Source organism: Oncorhynchus mykiss, chromosome 3 (genome assembly GCF_057628025.1).
Source record: "Oncorhynchus mykiss isolate SJ-2025 chromosome 3, ASM5762802v1, whole genome shotgun sequence".
NCBI classification, from domain to species: Eukaryota; Metazoa; Chordata; class Actinopteri; order Salmoniformes; family Salmonidae; genus Oncorhynchus; species Oncorhynchus mykiss.
Genome location: NC_143024.1, coordinates 66,314,708 through 66,338,088, shown reverse-complemented (window position 1 = coordinate 66,338,088; position 23,381 = coordinate 66,314,708). Strand labels below are relative to the sequence as shown.

Below are 23,381 nucleotides of genomic sequence, written 5' to 3'. Positions count from 1 at the left end.
ACAATGTTATTGTTGTGCGGTTGCTCGTCTCCTAGACGTCACAGTTGCAATACCTTATACCACACACACACACACAGGCACACGGAAAGACACACACACAGGCACACGGAAACACAGATACAAGCACACACACACGCACATTCTCCCTGGCTCGCTCATCGTCTTCTGTTTCTGCAATTCAGGTGTAATTAACAGCTCTGATATCCCCATGACGATGTCCTCAGGTGGTTCCCTGGCTAGCTAACGTCTTACTTAGCTACCGATGACACCCACAGCCAGCCAGGGTCATTTACTGCATGATGACTGTTTCACAAGCCGTTACCGTGGCATGTTTCAAATTCTTATGATATGAAGTTATTCTCATTAGCCTGACTCGTTTTTATGCTGTGATAACATCCAGAAGCCTAGCTAAGGTGTGTAAGAAGGATTGGACCTGACTTGAGGCAGTGATGTACAGTAACTATTAAAGAGAATAGGATGCACTGGAGGAATACTAACTGTCAGTTCTGAGGAATTGGAATCATTAGTCTTTAGGAGGAGGTGATTTAAAAGTCAGTCCCTAAAGTGATGGCCATGGTCTGTTTCCTTGCCTGTTCAGGCTCTTTCTACTGGACACCTGTGATTTTGCGTGTCAGTTAGCCAGCCTAGTAATTGAAGTAATCTGCTGCTGTACAAGGTCTGCTTTCCAAATGGCACCCTATTCCTTAAATAGTGCGCTACTTTTGACCAGCGCCTATACAGTGGGGCAAAAAAGTATTTCGTCTGCCACCAATTGTGCAAGTTCTCCCACTTAAAAAGATGAGAGGCCTGTAATTTTCATCATAGGTACACTTCAACTATGACAGACAAAATGAGAAAAAAAATCCAGAAAATCACATTTGAGGATTTTAAATTTATTTGCAAATTATGGTGGAAAATAAGTATTTGGTCAATAACAAAAGTTTCTCAATACTTTGTTATATACCCTTTGTTGGCAATGACAGAGGTCAAACGTTTTCTGTAAGTCTTCACAAGGTTTTCACACACTGTTGCTGGTATTTTGGCCCATTCCTCCATGCAGATCTCCTCTAGAGCAGTGATGTTTTGGGGCTGTTGCTGGGCAACACGGACTTTCAACTCCCTCCAAAGATTTTCTATGGGGTTGAGATCTGGAGACTGGCTAGGCCACTCCAGGACCTTGAAATGCTTCTTACGAAGCCATTCCTTCGTTGCCCGGGCGGTGTGTTTGGGATCATTGTCATGCTGAAAGACCCAGCCACGTTTCATCTTCAATGCCCTTGCTGATGGAAGGAGGTTTTCACTCAAAATCTCACGATACATGGCCCCATTCATTCTTTCCTTTACACGGATCAGTCGTCCTGGTCCCTTTGCAGAGAACTTGCACAATTCGTGGCTGACTAAATACTTTCTTACCCCCACTGTATGTCCTTTAGCTCTCAAAAAGTACTACAATATATAGGGAATAGGGTGCCATTTGGAACTACTTACTATTGGCAGTAGCGGGACCGCAACAGGAAGAAACTGTTGCCGTGTCTGAATACTCATTCTTGTGTTCTAAATAGTAGGCTTTTTGGGTATGAAGAAAATAGAGCTTTCTTTAGGCAATGAACAACTACTCTGATAGAAAACGGCCTATGTGGCATCGATATTAGTCAGAAACATTTATTCTACTGTCAAAAAATGTACTACAAAGTGTAAATGGGGATCATTTTTGTCACAAGGTCAGTCTTGTCCAAAACAGAGTTTTGTAAGTGAGTTTGTCATGACTTGAGGTTTGGGTTTTGATTTCGACAACGCCGCTCACTTGCCCACTAACACAAGATACACAGCTGTGGTCAATCCACTCTATCCATCCTACCGCAGAACACAGACTGCGAGAGCGACTTCCCAGCAGCGGTTCAGACATCCACTGCCTTTTAGAAAGTATTCAGACCCCTTTACTTCTTCCACATTTGGTTTTGTTACAGGTTGAATTTTAAATAGATTCAATTCAGGTCACTGGCAATACCCCATAATGTCAAAGTGGAATTGTGATTTTTACAAATTTTCACAAATTAATAGCTGGAATGTCTTGAATCAATAAGTATTCCACCCCTTTGTTATGGCAAGCCTAAATACATTCAGGAGTAAAAATGTGCCTAACCAGTCACAAAATAAGTTGCATAGACTCTTTGTGCAATAATAGTGTTTAACATGTGTTTTTTTATGACAACCTCATCTCTCTACCCCACACATACAATTATCTGTAAGGTCCCTTAGTTGAGCAGTAAATACAGAGAGACTCATCCATGCTTTTATTACAAGCAAAATTGACTACTGTAATGCTCTCCTGTCTGGTCTAAGAAAGCCATTGGGCAACTGCAAAACATACAGAATGCTGCAGTGCATGTACTGACCAAGACCAGACGGAGAGCACACATTACACAGGTTTTAAGGTCTCTGCACTGACTGCCTGTGAGTTTTAGAGTACATTTTAAGATTGTTCTATTGGTTTTTAAATCAATCCACAATTGTGCACCCCAATACATGTTAGATATGCTTTTACGTTCTGTACCCAGTAGGTCCTTCAGGTCCTCTGGCACTGGCCTTTTAACTATCCCAAAGCCCAGGACCATGATGCAGGCTTAAGTTATTATGCCCCCAGTCTCTGGATCAGCCTGCCAGAGAAACTGAGGAAACTGTGGGCATATTTAAGATATCTTAAAACACACCTTTAGCTTTGCTTTTCCTCAGAGTGCTTTTTAGTTGTTCAGTTTGTTAATCTTATGTTTGTTGTGTAGAAAATATTTCAGCTTTTATTTATTCACAATTGTTTTTATTAATTAATGTATTGCCATTAAATATCCCTTTGAGCATGGTGAAGTTATTAATTACACTTTGGTTGGTGAATCAATACACCAAGTCACAACAAATATGGACTATTTTCCCCCCATATCCCCCCCCATTACACTGCTGCTACTCTGTTGTTATCGTCTTTGCATAGTCACTTTTAATAACTCAACCTACATGTACATATTACTTCAACTAACCGATGCCTCTCGCACATTGACTCTGTACCGATACCCCCCTGTATATAGTCTCGCTATTGTTATTTTGCTGCTGCTCTTTAATTACTTGCTACTTTTTATTTCTTATTCTTATCCATATATATTTTTTAACTGCATTGTTGGTTAGGGGCTCGTAAGTAAGCATTTAACTGTAAGGTCTACACCTTTTGTATTTGGCGCATGTGACTAATAAAACTTGATTTGAACAAAGATGCAGGCGTCCTTCCTAACTTAGTTGACGGAGAGGAAGGAAACCGCTCAGAGATATTCAAGCATAGTGGTGGCTACCTCATGTTGTGTGTGATTGTAACCATTAAGGACTGGGGAGTCTTTCAGGATAAAAAAAAAACTTAATGGAGCTAAGCACAGGCAGAGGAAAACCCAGTTGTCTGCTTTCCACCAGACTGGGAGATGAATTTACCTTTCAACAGGACAATAATGTGACTCTACATAAAAAATTGGTGTGCAAATTACATTACATTGCGGTGCTATGTACTCTCAGCCAGCAAATGCTATTTGTGTGTCTGAGCCATCAGCTGCCAGTAGCCGGCCCATCGGAACAAGCTCTCTATTAGCTACCAGTAGCTGGTCCATAGGAACAAGCTGTCTATTAGCTGCCAGTAGCCGGCACATCGGAACAAGCTCTCTATTAGCTACCAGTAGCTGGTCCATAGGAACAAGCTCTCTATTAGCTACCAGTAGCTGGTCCATAGGAACAAGCTCTCTACTAGCTACCAGTAGCTGGTCCATAGGAACAAGCTCTCTATTAGCTACCAGTAGCTGGTCCATAGGAACAAGCTCTCTATTAGCTACCAGTAGCTGGTCCATAGGAACAAGCTGTCTATTAGCTGCCAGTAGCCGGCACATCGGAACAAGCTCTCTATTAACTACCAGTAGCTGGTCCATAGGAACAAGCTCTCTATTAGCTACCAGTAGCTGGTCCATAGGAACAAGCTCTCTATTAGCTACCAGTAGCTGGTCCATAGGAACAAGCTCTCTATTAGCTACCAGTAGCTGGCCCATAGGAACACGCTCTCTATTAGCTGCCAGTAGCTGGCCCATAGGAACAAACTGTCTATTAGCTGTCAGTAAGAGGATTCAGGAGGGTTCTGGATAAATGAGCTAGACACTCCCTCAGCACCTAAGGTGTTGGCAGCTATAATAGATTTTGGTACATCTCATTCTCGCTCGCTCTCGCTCTGTCTTTCTCACAGGGTACACAGACCAAGATGAGAAGGAACTATCCCAGTCCTTTATGTTCCAAAGCTCCTACTCTAGTAAATCACGCAAGTCTATTTAAATGCTGGGAAAGCCTTTTGTTAGCCAGCATAGAGTTTCAACCTTGCCTGTGCATATGTTGTTGCGAGTCTCTGACAATGTTGTGTTTATTAGATTCAGTCCCCTCAAAATATTACAGAACAAAATGTCACATTGAGACTGGGTGAGTGTGATCAGCCTGCGAGATTAGCTAGATGAAAATAACAGGGACGCAATGCTTGCTCCTTTCAAATCTTAAATTTTTCAACTTCAGCCCCCCTCAAGATATTTTTTGGCTCAAAATATCCCAGCACAAAATGTCACAGCGAGACTGGATGAGTGTAATCACCCTCTGAGATTAGCCAAATGAAAATACAAGAAACGCAATGCAAGCTGCTTTCCAATCATATATCTTCAATGTGACAAATAGTTCAGATGATGTCACACAACACGCCAAAGACAGTGCAGTCGGAAAGTATTCAGACCCCTTGACTTTTTTCCACATTTCTTTACGTTACAGCCTTCTAAAATGTATTAAATAACTGTTTTTTCCTCATCAATCTACAGACAATACCCCATAATGACAAAGCGAAAACAGGTTTTTAGAAATGTTATATTTACATAAGTATTCAGACCCTTTTGCTTTTGAGCTCAGGTGCATCATCTTTGAGATGTTTCTACAACCTAATTGGATTCCACCTGTCTATTTAAGGTCCCACGGTTGACAGTGCATGTCAGAGCAAAAACCAAGTCATGAGGTCGAAGGAATTGTCCGTAGAGCTCCGAGACGACAAGATTGTGTCGAGGCACAGATCTGGGGAAGGGTACCAAAACATTTCTGCAGCATTGAAGGTCCCCAAGAACACACTGGCCTCCTTAATTCTTAAATGGAAGAAGTTTGGAACCACCAAGACTCTTCCAAGAGCTGGCTGCCCAGCCAAACTGAGCAATCATAGAGAAAAAGAGCTTTAGTCTGGGAGGTGATCAAGATACCCAATGGTCACTCTGATAGGGCTCCAGAGTTCCTCTGTGGAGATGGTTGTCCTTCTGGAAGGTTCTCCCATCTCTGCATCACTCCACCAATCAGGCCTTTATGGTAGAGTGGCCAGACAGAAGCCTCTCCTCAGCACATGACAGCCCGCTTGGAGTTTGCCAAAGGGAACCTAAAGGACAAGATTCTCTGGTCGGATTAAACCCATATTGAACTCTATGGCCTGAATGCCAAGTGTCACGTCTGGAAGAAAACGGGCACCATCCCTACTGTGAAGCATGGTGATGGCAGCATCATGCTGTGGGGATGTTTTGTCACCGGCAGGGACTGGGAAACGAGTCAGTATCAAGGGAAAGATGAACCGAGCAAAGTACAGAGAGATCCTCTGAGATCTTCGGGACAAGACTCAATGTCCTTGAGTGGCCCAGGTAGAGCCCTGACTTGTACCCGATCTAACATCTCTGGAGAGATCTGAAAATGGCTGTGCAGCGACGCTCCCCATCCAACCTGACAGAGCTTGAGGGGATCTGCAGAGAAGAATGGGAGAAACTCCCCAAGCTCATAGCTTAATGAGGGAAAAATACGATTTCATCCATTTTAGAATAAGGATGTAATGTAATAAAATGTGGAAAAAGTCAAGAGGTCTGAATACTTTGAGTGCACTGCATCCCCTGCTCCATTAAATCTTTAATTCCACGTTTCCTAAAGGCTTTTCATCCAATTGACCCATCGGTCTGTGCACCGATGGGTCAATTGAGCTTGGAATGAGCGAAACAAAAGAGACTATCATTCAACCCTTATGCGGTGACCCATGGCCAATCAATTGATTCAATCAGTGGAGAGAATAACTCCAGCCTCTGAAAGTCTTCTCTCAAACACAAGGCTATCAACAGTTATCAGTTTTTGTATCCTTGAGCGATGAGGAAGTCTGGATTTCCTCTCCTGTCCTCTTCCCTCCGTTTCTCTGTCCTGTCTTCCATCTGTGACAAACAGTACAGGCCAAAACATGAGTCATTTTGGCACTATGCCATTTTCATTATTTTTCCATTAAATGTCTCATCAGAGGTATGTGAAATTTGAAATGCACGTTTGAGGTGGGGAGGCGTTTCCCTCCAATTTATGCCTTGGACACAAATCGGTATCGGATGAGTCAAAATTATTTGGGTATGAGTTTTAAAAGTGAGATTTACACAGGATAGTTACTTTAAGGCAGAGCTCAAAGATTTCTTAAGCCTGTTCCCAGACTATTGGCTGTGCTCTGCAGACCACAGTTCCTAACCTTGCACGATTACAGACAGACAAATAGCCCGTGGCTCTATCTGCAGGTGTAATTAATTCCATGGTTCCTGTCCTTCGATGGCCCCATGATCTGGTGGCCACTTAGCCTCCTGCTTAATCGGTGTATTGACTAGGGGTGTGAACATTTAAACTGAATTGGGATCTTTAACTTTCAGAGGAAAATCTCTTACCGAAAATAACTTTATTTGTGTATTTTATTTTTTACACAATTAAAATCAGTTTGGTAAACACAAATATACAACTAACAGGTCCAGATCATCATAAAGGGAAAACAATTTTTTTAACAATTTTTATTTTATTTGACCTTTTATTTAACTAGGCAAGTCAGTTAAGAACAAATTCTTATATTTTCAATGATGGCCTAGGAACAGTGGGTTAACTGCCTTGTTCAGGGGCAGAACGACAGCTTTTCACCTTGTTAGCTCGGGGATTCGATCTTACAACCTTTCAATTACTTGTCCAACGCTCTAACCACTAGGCTACCTGCCGCCCTAACGCAACAACGCTGTAATGGTAGGAGGAGATATGCATATATCAAATGATTTTCCATGGATATAAAGCGCTCTACATGTTACATATCTTTAACAATAATAATTGCAGAGAGTGAGACAGGGAAGTGACGGCAGCGATGTCCTGTATGGCAATACTTGGAGAACTGAAATGAAAAGGTGGTGAAATGCAAACTTTGCGAGGTGGAATTGAGCTACAGTGGTAGCTTAACCATCTGAAAGGGAGGCACCATGGGACCCAAGCCATTGCTGGCAGCAGTGCAGGCCCCCTCAACAACAGACGTTAGACAAGCTTTTCACACAAACAAGTGCGATAAGGGATGGCGAGAGAAAATCACAGCGCTGATTACTGAAATTATTGCAGTTGATTTGCAGCCATTGTCAATGGTAGAGCATGTCGGCATCACTGGGCGCTGATGGCATATCTAGAACCAGACTACAAGATGCTACATGATGTCCCGGGTGGAGAAATTGTGATTTTTTTGAAACAATTTTGAAATTGTGAAAACTATGATTGGTCTGCAAGTACAAAGTGCGAGCTCTCAAACACTGCAATGAGCCATCACATTGATGAGAAGTGGGGCATGAAGTCCCATGTACTGACCATTGAGAACATGGAGGAGAGGCAGCAGAGAACCCAAAAGCATCATTAATCACCATCATTGCTGAGTGGATGGGGGGCAGCAGCTGTTTGGTAGCCAGGACTGCAGTAGATTGAACTGCATCACGCCCTCGCTGTCATACTCAGGACCATATCTGCATTGTGAATTCACATGTCATTTTGTGATTTATCGTTTTAACCCCCTAACATCAATGTCCACGCCCCCGCGGAAATCTAATCGCCATAATAAATCAATCACTATGATGTGTTTTTTGGCATTGGATGTAACGTGCTTCCGCGTCGGCAGTGAAAGGTGACCGAGCTAGAATGGTGTTTGTCAAAATCGTCTGTAGCATCTGAATGGTTTGGCCTACAAAATATTACGATCCCTCTATTGACCCCTCTATGGGCGAGACTCTCACAAACACAATGTTTTTTGCAGTTTTTGCTCTACGACCCCCACAAATGTCTTGGGACTCGGTACAGCTGATCTACCAACTTCTATCTATAGCATCCGAACAGTTTGGTCAACACACTAATATGACCCCTTTGTGGAAAGGTGAGAGACTCTCACAAACACGTACATGTCGGTTGTTTTGCTCTAGAACGGCCCCAGGCCTCGGTCAAAAGAGTGTGCAAAGCTGTCATCAAGACCAAGGGTGGCTACTTTGAAGAATCTAAAATATATTTGGATTTGTTTAACACTTTTTATGGTTACTACATGACTCCAAATGTGTTATTTCATAGTTTTGATGTCTTCACCATTATTCTACAATGTAGAAAATTGTACAAATAAAGAAAAACTCTTGAATGAGTAGGTGTGTCCAAACTGTTTTTATCTTCAAGGGGTCTTAAAATTCCAAATCAAATAGCAAAATTATCTTTGGTATGACCTTCTTAAAACAATTCCATATAGCTTAGTATAACCCCACATCCCCCTGCTTAGACAAGGCTTACGAGTCTTATGAGTTAAACAGGAAAAAAATGGCAGTTTAAATGTTAAGACAAATTGTACATTTGTCACATCCCTAGTTATTGACAGGCCAATATCCTATGTCCCTTGTCGATGAGCACAGAGTGTATGAGAGAACTGCACCTGACTGTTTTAACCACTGTGGGGGAGAGAGGGGGTGCTGGATGACACACACACACTCACTAACACTGTCTTGTTGGGTAGATTAATCCAAGCAAGTGCTGTTTTGGAACATCCAGGTTACCAGATTTTGTATAATAAAGCCCTCAGACTGTTCATCCATACAGTACATCGTAACCCTTGCTTCGGGTGCACTGTTTGGGAGTTTATACCTCTGTTGAGCACCCTGCTATCTCCCTCTGTCCAGCACTTTTTTTCTGCTACTCTCTGCACCACTCTCCCAGCCTCTCCTACTGTCCCCCACCAATCAATACAGTATGGATCACTGGCCCTCTCTCTGAACCTGTAGTCTACTGTGAGATTTGACTTTGTTCTGTGACCCGGAACTCAAACGTCTAATAACAGACTAGGGTAAAATGTTTTCCTCTGATTAATCCAGCCTACACACTGTAAAGAGAGTAGGATGTGTGTGTGTGTGTGTGTGTGTGTGTGAGAGAGGGTCTTGATTGTGTTTGGTGAGAGTTTTACCCTTGACCACTGCCTTGTACTCCCCCTCATGTGTGCTAAAGAATGATGAGAAATTGATTTCACTAGAGCGACACACCTTTTATCAGGTAGTTGCGGTAGACAGAAGTGTATATTGTTACTTTGCAGTCCTACCAGGTTGCTTTAAATGAAGATCAAACTAATTCTAGAAAAGATCAGGTAAAAAAATGGAAGCTTTTTTTGTATTGTAGAAGTTGGCCTGGGGCATTCTCTATGATAAGTGTGTTGTGTTGTGGAGAGGGTGACACTGTCCCTCTTTGCTGTCACCTCTCCTGTGCAGCACAGCTCCAACCCACGCAGCTACTGTCACCTTTCCCCTCCTCGACCAGGCAGCTCACACACACACACACACACACACACACACACAGTGCCTTCCGAAAGTATTCATACCCCTTGACTTATTCCACATTGTTACAGCCTGAATTCAAAATGGATTAAATGTTTCTCACCCATCTACACACAATACCCCACAATGACAAAGTAAAAACATGTTTTTAGAAATGTTTGTAAATATATTGAAAAGGAAATAGGTCTGCATCTCATTTACATAACTAATTACACCCCTGAGTAATTTCTTGGCAGAAGCACCTTAGGCGGCTTTTAGTATGTTTTTATCAGCTTTACGCATCTGTATTTTGGGATTTTTTTTCTCATTCTTCCTTGCAGATTTTCTCTGTTAAATTAGATGGTGAGCTCCGGGGAACAGCAATCTTCAAGCCATTCTAGCGTTGCTTTGGCTGTATGTTTGGGGTCATTATCCTCTTGGAACGTAAATCTTGGGCCCAGTCTATTGTCATTTGCACTCTAAAGCAGCTTCTCCTCAAGGATTTGCCTGCATTTGGCTCCATTCATTGCCAACTCTATGCTGACCAGTCTCAGAGTCCCTGCCTCTGGAAAGCATCCCCATAGCATGATGCTGCCACCACCATGCTTCACGGTAGGGATGGTGTTTGACATGTGATGAGCTGTGTCTGTTTTTTTTTCTCTAGATATATAGCGCTTTGCATTCAGGCCAAAGAGTTCAATTTCTCTCTCATCAGACCACATAATCTTTTGCCTTATAGTCAGTCTTTCACGTGCCTTTTTGCAAACTCCTGGTGTACTGTCGTGCCTTTTTTCTCAGGAGTGGCTTCCGTCTGGCACTCTCCAATGAAGCCCAGGGGCCGGATTCACAAAACATTACTTATAAGAAGTTCATAAGAGTTCGTAAATGCAATTCCTCAAAATGTTCTTAGGAATTCGTAGTTTTTTTTAGGAACTTCGTCAATATCTTCTTATGTGGCATTGACGTTAGTGATGTGCTTGAAACCAATAAATAACCCTATGTGACAGGAATGATTTGGATTTGGTTATTTGGTTATTTTTCACACATTATAGCCGTCAGACTAGCTATGTCAAAATCCAAAATGGATAACCAAGAAAATATTTTTGAAGTGATGGTGGAGGAAATAGCAGCCAGGAAAAGGTTGCTGTTGGGGAGACTTGATAACTGCGGGGTCACTGCAGAGACCAAAAAGAAAGGATGGGTGTAGTGGCCGAGTCTGTCTCTGCCGTCAGGGGTATGACAAGGGACAGTGACGCCGTAAAGAAGTGGTCCGACATCAAGTCGGCTGCTAAGAAGAAGGGAGCTGACAGACCATTCATGTGGACCAGCTGGACGAGAAGGTGACGTCCATCATGACAATGGTGGTAGAGGGACTGTGCGACTGGTAAGTTAGTTAGCTGCGTTAGCTAGCTGACGTGTAAAGACATTATAGCCAAAATAGCTAACGACTTCAACGTTAGCCAAGTTTTCTTTGCAAATTGACGAGATAGCACTAGCTATTTAACACTTCTAGAATATTGTAATATGTTGTTAATTACTAGCTATCGAGATAATTTGTGTTCTTGCTGTATTTAAATATCCGGTAACCAACTGTGTCTGTGGCACAAGAAAACGTTCATGGTTACAAAAGTATCCATTTGTCTCATGACAAGGGTTTAGTTGTCCTAAAGTTAAGTACATTTCCAAGAAGAAATCCTAAAGCATTATTTTTAAGAATCCCATTTCTTAACTTTTTTCTTAGGAAGAAACTTAGGATAAACCTTAAGAACATTTCCAATAACTTTATTGAGAAATAGCAACTTTGCTCAACTAAGAAGAAATGTCTTCTTAACAAGGTTTTGTGAATCCGGCCCCAGATTGGTAAAGAGCTGTGGAGATTGTTGACCTTCTGGCAGTTTCTCCCATCTCAGCCAAGAAACTCTGTAGTTCTGTCAGAGTGGTCATTGGGTTCTTGATCACGTCACTGTGCAAGGTCCTTCTTGCCTGGTTGCTCAGTTTGGCCTTACAGCCAGGTCTAGGCAGGTCTGCGTAGTTCCATATTTGTTTTTACATTTCCCAATGATGGAGACCACTGTGCTCTTGGGAAACCTTCAACACTATAAATAGTTTTATACCCTTCCCTCAGAGATCTATGGACAGTTCCTTGGACATCATGGTGTAGTTTCTGCTCTGACATGCACTGTCAGCTGTGGGAGCTTGTATTGTGTTTTCTCATGTCCAAACAATTGAATTGGCCACCAGTGGACTCAAATCAAGTTGTAGTGACATCTCAATGATGATAAAAGGAAATTGGAGGCACCTGTGCTCAATTTGGAGTATCATAGCACAGGGGTGTGAATACTTAAGTACAGTGCATTCGACCCTTGACCTTTTTACACATTGTGTTACGTTACAGCCTTATTCTAAAATGAATTCAATTGTTTTTTCCCCCTCGATCTACACAAAATACCCAATCATGACAAAGCAAAAACATTTAAAAAAAAAATGTATTTAACAAGCTGATATCACGTTTACATAAGTATGCAGAACCTTTACTCAGTACTTTGTTGAATCGCTTTTGGATGGGGAGCATCGCTGAACAGCAATTTTCAAGTCCGGGCTCTAGCTGGGCCAATCAAGGACATTGAGTCTTGTCCCGAAGCCACTGCGTTGTCTTGGTTGTGTGCTTAGGGTCGTTGGTGAACCTTGGCCCCAGTCTGAGGTCCTGAGTGCTCTGGAGCAGGGTTTCATCAAGGATCTCTCTGTACTTTGCTCTGTTAATCTTTCCCTCGATCGTGACTAGTCTCCCAGTCCCTGCCGCTGAAAAACATCCCCACAGCATGATGCTGCCACCACCATGCTTCACCGTAGGGATGGTGCCAGGTTTCCTCCAGACATGATGCTTGGAATTCAGGCCAAAGAATTCAATCTTGGTTTCATCTGACCAGAGAATCATGTTTCTCATGGTCAGAGTCCTTTAGGTGCCTTTTGGCAAATTCCAAGTGGACTGTCATGTGCGTTTTACTGAGGAGCGGCTTCTGTTTCGCCACTCTACCATAAAGGCCTGATTGGTGGAGTGCTGCAGAGATGGTTGTCATTCTAGAAGGTTCTCCCATCTCCACATAGGAACTTTGGAGCTCTGTCAGAGTGACCATTGGGTTCTTGGTCACCTCCCTTCTCCCCCAATTGCTCATTTTGGCCGGGCTGCCAGCTCTAGGAAGAGTCTTGGTGGTTCCAAAATTCCTCCATTTAAGAATGATGGATACCACTGTGTTCTTGGACTTTCAATACTTTTTTTTGGTACCCTTCCCCAGAGCTGTGCCACGACACAATCCTGTCTCGGAGCTCCACGGACAATTCCTTCGACCTCGTGGCTTAGTTTTTGCTCTGACATGCACTGTCAACCGGGGGACCTTGTGTGTGCCTTTCCAAATCATGTCCAATAAATTGGATTTAGCACAGGTGGACTCCGATCAAGAGTAGAAACTCTCAAGGATGATCAATAGAAACAGGATACACCTGAGCTCAATTTCAAGTCTCATAGCAAAGGGTCTGAATGGTTACAGGGGGGAGAACAAGTATTTGATACACTGACAATTGTGCATGTTTTCTTACTTTAAAAAGTATGTAGAGGTCTGTCATTTTTATCATAGGTACACTTCAACTGTGAGAGACGGAATCTAAAACAAAAATCCAGAAAATCACATTCCAGAAAATTATGTCATGGCTTTAGAAGCTTCTGATAGGCTAATTGACATCATTTGAGTCAATTGGAGGTGTACCTGTGGATGTATTTGAAGGCCTAGCTTTCAATTGTAGACCTCCAGAAGACCTCCACAAATCTGGTTCATCCTTGAGAGCAATTTCCAAACGCCTGAAGGTACAACGTTCATCAGTACAAATAATAGTTCACAAGTATAAACACCATGGGACCACGCAGCGATCATACTGCTCAGGAAGAGGACTCCGTCTGTCTCCTAGAGATTAACGTACTTTGGTGCGAAAAGTGCAAATCAATCCCAGAACAACAGCAAAGGACCTTGTGAAGATACTGGAGGAAACCGGTACAAAAGTGTCTATATCAACATAACCTGAAAGGCTGCCGCTCAGCAAGGAAGAAGCCACTGCTAAAAAAGCCAGACTACGGTTTGCAACTGCACATGGGTACAAAGATAGTACTTTTTGGAGAAATGTCCTCTGGTCTGATGAAACAAAATTAGAACTGTTTGGCCATAATGACCATCTTTATGCTCAGAAGAAAAAGGGGGAGGCTTGCAAGCCGAAGAACACCATCCCAACCGTGAAGCAGCATCATGTTGTGGGGATGATTTGCTGCAGGAGAGACTGGTGTACTTCACAAAATAGATGACATCGTGAGGTAGGAAAATTGTGGATATATTGAAGCAACATCTCAAGACATCAGTCAGGAAGTTAATGATTGGTTGCAAATGGGTCTTCCAAATGGACAATGACCCCAAGCATACTTCCAAAGTTGTGGCAAAATGGCTTAAGGACAACAAAGTCAAGGTATTCGAGTGGCCATCACAAAGCCATAGAAAATGTGTGGGCAGAACTGAAAAAGCGTGTGCGAGCAAGGAGGCCTACAAACCTGACTCAGTTACACCAGCTCTGTCAGGAGGAATGGGCCAAAATTCACCCAACTTATTGTGGGAAGCTCGTGGAAGGCTACCCAAAATGTTTGACCCAAGTTAAACAATTTAAAGGCAATGCTACCAAATATTAATTGAGTGTATGTAAACTTCTGACCCACTGGGAATGTGATGAAAGAAATAAAGCTGAAATAAATCATTCTCCCTACTATTATTCTATTATTTCTTAAAATAAAGTGGTGATCCTAACTGACCTAAGACAGGGAATTTTTACTTGGATTAAATGTCAGGAATTGTGAAAACTGAGTTTAAATGTACTTGGCTCAGGTGTATGTAAACTTCCGACTTCAACTGTACATTTGTAAAAATGTCAAAAACAACTTTTTTGCTTTGTCATTATGGGTTATTGTGTGTAGATTGAGGAAATTTTTTTATTTAATAAATTTTAGGATAAGGCTGTAACGTTACAAAATGTGGAAAAAGTCAAGGGGTCTGAATACTTTCCAAATGCACTGTAAATTAGATTTCTGTATTATTTTCAATACGTTTTTCAGAAATCTCTAAATACATGTGGTCACCTTCTCATTGTGGGGTATTGTGTGTAGATGGGTGAGAACATTCTATTTAATCCATTTTCAATTCAAGTTGTAACAGATCAAAATGTTTAAGTCAAGGGGTATGATTACTTTCTGACGGCATTGTACACAGTGGGGAAAAAAAGTATCAAATTGTCATACTTGAGGAAAAGTAAATATACCTTAAAAGATTATGACTCAAGTGAAGGTCACCCAGTAAATTACTATTTGAGTAAAAGTCTAAAAGTATTTGGTTTTAAATGTACTTAAGTATCAAAAGTAAAAGTATAAATAATTTTAAATGTCAAATATTAAGCAAACCAGACAACACGATTTTCTTGTTTTTTTTTATTTACGGATAGCCAGGGGCACAGTTCAACACTAAGACATAATTTACAAACAAAGAGTTTGTGTTTAGTGAGTCTGCCAAATCAGAGGCAGTAGGGATGACCAGGGATGTTCTCTTGATTACTGTGTGAATTAGACCATTTTCCTGTTCTTAAACAAGTACTTTTGGGTGCCAGGGAAAATGTAAGGAGTAAAAAGTACATTATTTTCTTTAGGAATGTAGTGGAGTAAAAGTTGTCAAAAATATAAATGGTTAATTATAGATACCCTCAAAAAACGACTTAAGTAATATTTAAAAGTAGTTTAACTTAAGTACTTTACACCACTGACTGTCCACACGAACATAGTCACTCAGACGCACATCTGTGCAAATAGATAGGCATACACACACATTTAGCTTTGTTTATCTCACACACAAACACAGCATACTTGACTCATTTTGGAGTGACAGCCTGCCTGGCAAAAATAGTTTTTCCTAATTTGTCTATCCATCCTATTCACCACTCACATGCCCAACACTTCTGCCAATATAAAGTGCTCTCATTTCTCTTTCATAACCTCAGTTCTTCCTCCTCCACAATTTCTCCCACGGTCTCACTATTCACTGAAAATAGACTCCTTTGGCTTATGCAAGTGGTTATGTTATCCTTATCACTTTGTTAGTGCGGGTTAGTTTCCCTGTAGGATTTCACCTTAGAAATAACAGGAACAGAGGAAGAGCAATGACTGGTGACTGTCTTCCTATTTGTTAATGTGTGTTGTTGGTTCTCTTATTCATCATTCTAAACGGATACGGTAGGCTATCTGATGGACGGTGCATTGGTAACAAGTCATAGGCCACTACTTCTGTGTATTGTTATTTATCATGATCTACATCAAGCTGTGGGTCCTGCATTAGAATCAAGTCAGATATTTGTAAGGCATTTAAACATCAGGCTAATTATGCACAGTAGTTGTTTCAAGGTCAAGAGCTGGATCTTGTTGAAAAAAATATCCCAGATGGGGGATCAACCGTATGGAGGTATAAGATCATTAAAATAGAGGGCAGGTCCTGTAGAGAAAGGTATTCCCTATATTTCATTTAAATGCAAATTCACCAACTGTCAAACATGGCCTCTGCCAGCACTGCAGTTTGCATCACAGCCCAGGAAAATATTTGTTTTTATTCCAAGTACGTTTTATTTCTTCACTTGCAATCAATTGTCTTCTGCTTTTGGATGGCACCATCCTTTGTTTTATAATGAAATGGCAAAGTGATAAGAGCAAATTGGGCCCATCGCCTTTGAAAAGCAGATGTATGCCTCGCAGAAAACAATGTGTAGTTACTACCATTAGAAATTCCACGTTAGGATTGGTATCCACTAACAGTAGTGTTTCCTTGTTCTAATGAGCCTTTCATTCTCATCCTCCCCTTCAATGCATTGACTGTCTTTGGTTTAACCCCATCAATATCATGCCAAATGTATTGAACACACAGCATGCATTTTGTATTCGTGTATCATGATCTGTACAAATAAGCACCAATCCACAAATGAAAAAATCCGGTAAAAATCACGCCAGCTAATTAAACTATTTGGGCCAGCTAATACAACTGTACACCGCAATATCTCTCCTATGAGCAAATCTTTATGGCAGTCATTTTACTTAATTTACTTAATTTTAATTTTAATTAATTTTACTTAAGACCCTTGGAAATGACCTGCATATCTGCAGGTATACCTTTTTTTGGAATGCAATATATCGATTTACAAATACAAATCAAAAGGTGTTTGTTTGTGGACAGTGATTTACATTTGTGCATTGGTAATAATTTGTACAGATCATGATACACACATACAAAATGCATGCTGTGTGTTCACAATACATTTGGCTTGATATTGGTCCCATACATCACTCCCTGTGGGGTCTACTTGATTTAACTGAGTGTTCTTGATTTAACCTTATGACTCCCTATGGAGTACACTATATTTGACCCTTTCATTCCCTGAGGAGTGTCCTCATTTTAACCCTGTTACTCAAACAAATACATTTGGAACTGGACAGGGCTTTGGATCATTACTTTCCTCACAAATCTCAGCTCATAGCCAACTGACAACTAAATAGAAAACAAAAACATGTTGTTTTTCCCCCCCCCATCAGTTCGTTTATTCTCCAGAATGTGTCAATACGTATTAAACCTCCATGTGGCACAAGTCTATGGCATTATAAGTTGGCAGGGGAATAGAGTTGAATGTCCACACTGACGTCCTCTAAGTGATGCTAGCATACATTAATACATTAAGAGCTATTTTGTAAGGGTCATTGTTTACACGTCGCCTGTCGACATCTCATTATGTTTAATGATTCATGAATTAACACACCCTTTGCAAAGACGGAGACGCTCAATTAAAAGAGCCAGTGTCCTCTTTTTTTTTTTATGTCCTCAAAATATATATGTTAATGAATACCTATCATACCGTTCTTCAGTGTTTTAATCATCAATGATATTTGCCTAATACGTTCCCAGAGGCAAACCACTTGCATAATTAGAAAATGTTCCATCTTCATTAGATACAATAGAACTAATCAGATGATATCCAATTAGGGCATTCAACGATTTTGTTTGTGTTAATTTGTTGGCTCAAAAATGTTCACCGATTGGCCTGGTTATTACTGACAAGTTTTAGTTTGACTTTTAATGGGACATACAACTATGATGATCTATGGATGTCTGCTGATGTTTTGTCTGTTGCTTCTGTGTCTTTCAGGATGTAGTCTGGGGATTGAACTCCTTGTTTACCGTAAGTACCTTTTTTTTAAAAATCAAAACCATTTGACATCTACAGTACCTTCGGGAAGTATTCAGACCCCTTGACTTTTCCCCAATTTTGTTACGTTACAGCCTTATTCTAAGTAAAAAAATATATTAAAAAAATACACACAATACCCCATAATGACAATACGGAATTTATTGGGGGACATTTTTGCACATTTATTAAAATAAAAAAACAAATACCTTATTTACATAAGTATTCAGACCCTTTGCTATGGGACTTGAAATTGAGCTCATGAGACTCGAAATTGAGCTCAAGTTCCTCCTGTTTCCATTGATCATCCTTGAGGTGTTTCTACAACTTGGAGTCCACCTGTAGTATATTCAATATATTGGACATGACTTGGAAAGGCACACACCTGTCTATAATATATTGTCCCACAGTTATCAGAGCAAAAACCAAGCAATGAGGTCAAAGGAATTGTCCGCAGAGCTCTGAAACAGGATTGTGTCGAGGCACAGATCTGGGAAAGGGTACCAAAATATTTCTGCAGCATTGAAGGTCCCCAAGAACACAGTGGCCTCCATAATTCTTAAATGGAAGAAGTATGGAACCACCAAAACTCTTCCTAGAGCTGGCCGCCCAGCCAAACTGAGCAATCGGAGGAGAAGGGCCTTGGTCAGGGAGGTCACTCTGACAGAGCTCTAGAGTTCCTTTGTGAAGATGGGAGAACCTTCCAGAATGATAACCATCTCTGCAGCACTTTATGCTATGGTGGACAGACGGAAGCCACTCTTCAGTACATGACAGCCTGCTTGGAGTTTGCCAAAAGGCACCTATTTATTTAACGTTTCTTTAACTAGACAAGTCATTTAAGAACAAATTATTATTTACAATGATGGCCTAGGAAGAGTGGGTTAATAACTGCCTTTTTCAGGGGCAGAAATACATATTTTTACCTTTTCAGCGCGGGATTCGATCTAGCTATCTTTCGGTTACTGGCCCAACGCTCTAACCACTAGGCTATTTGCTGCCCCAAGATTCTCTGGTCTGATGAAACCAAGATTGAACTCTTTATTCTGAATGCCAAGCGTCACGTCTGGTTGAAATCCCTACGGTGAAGCATGGTGGTGGCAGCATCATACTGCGGGGATGTTTTTCAGCGGCAGAAAAACTTTGAGGGGAAATATGAAAGGAGCAAAGTACAGAGAGATGATGAAAACCTGCTCCAGAGTGCTTAGGACCTCAGACTGGAGCGAAGGTTCACCTTCCAGCAGGACAACGACCCTAAGCACACTGCCAAGACAACGCAGGAGTGGCTTCGGGACAAGTCTCAATGTCCTTGAGTGGCCCAGTTAGAGCCTGATCGCACATCACTGGAGAGACCTGAAAATAGTTGTACAGCATTGCTCCCCATCCAACCTGACAGAGCTTGAGAGGATCTACAGAGAAGAATGCGAGAAACCCCCCCAAATACAGCTGTGCCAAGCTTGTAGCGTCATACCCAAGAAGAGTCGAGGCTGTAATCACTGCCAAAGGTGGTTCAACAAAGTACTAAGTAAAGGGTCTGAATACTTATGTAAATGTGATATTTCAGTTTTATTTTATTTTTTTGCACAAAATTCTAAACTGTTTTTGTTATTATGTGCTATTGTGTGTAGATTGAGGGGGGGGGGGGAAACAATTTCATCCATTTTAGAATAAGGCTGTAACGTAACAATGTAAAAAAAGTCTAGGGGTCTGAATACTTTCCAAATGCATTGTATGTTAAAATGTGTTTCTATGCTTATGACAACAGGTATAGACTGAGTTGTTACTGTAAAGCCTATCTATTTTATTTATAAAACCATACAAACCCGTTTTTATGAGCAATTCCCCAAGCATTTTCTGTGAACATTGAGGAGAAAGCAGGTAGGTAAGGAGAATGAGCGTGTTAAGTGTTCCTGTAAGCGACTGTTGTTGCTTGGTTGATTGGGTTGATAGCATATCTTTCGCTCCTCTCCTGGCTGCTTCCCACAATGATGATGCAGCCTGATGCTCAGTCATGCCCTGAGGCTTAGCTCTTAATCAGGAAGTGAGGCGCTCTACACACAGGCCTAGCCGCCATTTTATCTCCTTAATAACACACCGCGCCTCGCCCGCCACGCACGCCGTCTCTACGGCAACCGGCTAATTACACTACTTTGTCTTTTAACTTAAATCCAGGGTGACATTGCATACTGCCAGTGGCTGTTAGTCAGGCAAATGTTGTTTGATACTGTTACGTTTGTTGTTTTCATCTGGGTTAGCGGGTTTTAGTTGATCTGAAACTGTTTTTAGTAAACTTTTGCTGACTCAAGCTCATTTTCTCTTTCATTTCATTCAGGATCTACTGAACTTCGATGACCCATTGAACATCGACGCGGCCGAGCATCATCTGCGCGATAAGGTAATGACACCAACCAGCCCACCTGGAGGGAGGTCATCTTCCCTATGTCCTGTCCATGACCTTACATGGGCAGCAGTAAGTAGGACGTGTTTAGAAGGTCTGAAAGCTCTAGAAGTGGAATGCGGGGCTATTCTGTAGAACTCACTAATGACCACTTCGTTCACAACCATTGGGTACTGTGTAGTCTGTCTCACTGTGTGTCTAAGTAGTGCCCTATATAGAGAATTGGGTGCCATTTGTGATTCACGCCATGTCTCATTCTGCCTGGGCTATCCATGCCCGGCAGGAGACAGACCTCTCTGGGACCTCTCACACTCCCTCCCAAGTGGTGCTCGGCTGGGGCTTGCAGTACTCCCCAGTCCCCAGACAGACAGTGTATGCTAAACTTCAGAGAGCATGAGCAGCTTAGTATGTCAACAGCAGGGCTATGGTTTACATTTAAGATCATGCCTGATGCCTCATTACTGTTTGCCACTCGCAGCGGGTCGATATCTGCACAGTCTTCAGCACACACTCTCTGCCTGTGTCGAGTGGAGTCTAATAAGGTCACTCTAGTTGGTTTCACACACCAACACCCCAAGCCTCGTCCAAAAACCCAGACTGGGCTAGCGGAACATAAAACAGAGGAAAAGAGGCCAGAGAAAGTAAGTGAAGGAAGGAATATGCCAAACTAATGTTGGAGCGGAGACGAGACAAGACCTACAGGAACTATTGATTTCAATGGATGGATTCCTCTGGTCTCTTCAGTCCTGAGCCGTGTTCCTTCTAACATGCTGATTTCACCGGTCACGCACGCATTGTTGATTTTGTCCGTCTACAACAGACGCGATCAGGACACGTAGGTTGAAATATCAAAGCGAACTGTGAACCAACTATATTCATTTGGGGACAAGTCGAAACACATTAAACATTCATGGACATTTAGCTAGCTTGCTGTTCCTAGCTAATTTGTACTGGGATATAAACATTGGGTTGTTATTTTACCTGAAATGCACAAGGTCTTTTTTTCCTTTATCTTTGTAGAACTTTACTCTGACAATTAATCCACAGGTAAAAGGGAAAACTTCTAGTAATCTCTCCTCCTTCAGTCTTCTTCCTTCCGTCCTCCTTTTCATTCTGCTTTTTTGTCTTCCTTTTTCTTTTTTTCCTTTTCTTTCTTTTTCTTTTCTCCTTCTCCTTCTTTCTCCTCCTCTTTCTCCTCCTTTTCCTCCTTTCTTCTTTTCCTTCTCCTCCTTTCCCTTCTTCTTCTCCTTTCCCTTCTTCTTCTCCTTTCCCTTCTTTTTCTCCTTTCCCTCTTCCTTATAATAATTACAGATTTATAATTTTGACGAAGTGTGTACTGGCTATGGCGTTTCGAGGGACCTTTATTTCTTTTTCCAAACAAAGGGTATTTTTGTTACTATGAGAGGCACAGACGTTCACTTTGCCTTGCCAAGTTCTGCTAAGAGCAAACCAAACCTAAGACGCCTTAAGGTTGTTGTTCATAGGAGCCTTTCCGACCAATTACAGAGAGAGTAGTGGACACAGTGGGCTTCCAAACACTCAGGGAAACATGTCACTGCCTTTTAACTACACTCTGGGCTGTTTTTTTTGTTGCAAAGGTGAGTTAAAATAAAAGGAAGGGAGAAAGAAGTCCTCTTGTGTTAGAACAATGGTTCCCAAACGTTTTTGCTTCGTGACCCAACAATTGAGCTGCTTTTTGAGTCGAGACCAACCATGATGGTTGAGCGGTGAAAAAACATCAACAGACCAAATAATAAGTAAAAAATATAATTCTATACATTTTGCTGTGGAGCTGAGAGAAAATGTTGATGTCTTTACGTTAATTTCCGGGAATTGTACGCATTTTGACATGGCAAATGCTGTGTTCTTATGCTCAACATTTTTATAAAATCAATAGGGGCCTGATTGTATAACCCACAGTTTAGGAAGCACTGTGTCAGACCACCTTTAGTTAAGTTGCCATTAATACACTACTGTAACAGGTTCTCCTTGATAGTGTCACTGTACCTACAGTGCTTTCAGTATTACAGCCTGATTTAAAAATGTATTCAAAATAAATAAAAAATCTCACCCATCTACACACAATACGCCATAATGACAGAAATAGGTCATTTACATAAATATTCACACCCCTGAGTTAATACATGTTAGAATCACCTTTGGCAGTGATGACAGTCTTTCTGGGTAAGTCCCTAAGAGCTTTGCACTCCTGAATTGTGAAATATTTTAGCATTATTCTTGTCAAGTTGGTTGTTGAGCATTGTTAGATATCTATCTTGCCATAGATTTTCAAGCCGATTTAACTCAAAACAGTAACTAGGCCACTATTGGTAAACAATTCCAGTGTATATTTGGCCATGTGTTTTAGGTTATTGTCCTGCTGAAAGGTTTATGTTTTCTCCTGTAACTCCCCAGTCCTTAATGATTACAAGCATAACCCATAACATGATTCAGCCACCACTATGCTTGAAAATATAGAGAGTGCTACTCAGTAATGTGTTGTATTGGATTTGCCCCAAAAATGTACTTGCTTCGACACATTTTTTGCAGTATTACTTTAGTTCCTTATTGCAAACAGGATGCATGTTGTGGAATATTTTTACTCTGTACAAGCTTCCTTCTTTTGTGGATTCATCCTCAGTTTTCTCCTATCACAGCCATTAAACTCTGGAAATGTTTTAAATTCCTGAGAGGTTTCCTTCCCCTCCAGCCACTGAGTTAGGAAGGATGTCTATCTTTGTAGTGACTGGGTGATTGATACACCATCCAAAGTGTAATTAATAACTTCACCATGTCCAAAGGGATATTCAATATCTACCTTTTTATTTTTTTAAATGTTGCCCTTTGCGAGGCATTGGAAAACATCCTTGCTCTTTGTGGTTGAATCTGTTTGAAATTCACTTCTCGACCTTACAGATAATTGTATGTGTGGGGTACAGAAAAGGTAGTCATTCAAAAATCATGATGAACGCTATTATTGCACATAGTCCATGCAACTTATTATGCTACTTGTTAAG

At 41.3% G+C, this 23,381-nt stretch overlaps 1 protein-coding gene across 2 annotated transcripts in view; it reads left to right on the top strand.

The window, feature by feature from the left end:
- Positions 1-23,381, top strand: part of LOC110520213 (NEDD8-conjugating enzyme UBE2F) — an 88,185-nt gene that overhangs the window by 53,255 nt on the left and 11,549 nt on the right. For both annotated transcript variants that reach the window (XM_036974604.2, XM_090229947.1), the window contains 2 exons: positions 17,928-17,960; positions 20,299-20,361. In XM_036974604.2, the coding sequence (XP_036830499.1) occupies positions 17,928-17,960; positions 20,299-20,361 (96 nt within the window). The remainder of the gene's footprint in view (positions 1-17,927; positions 17,961-20,298; positions 20,362-23,381) is intronic.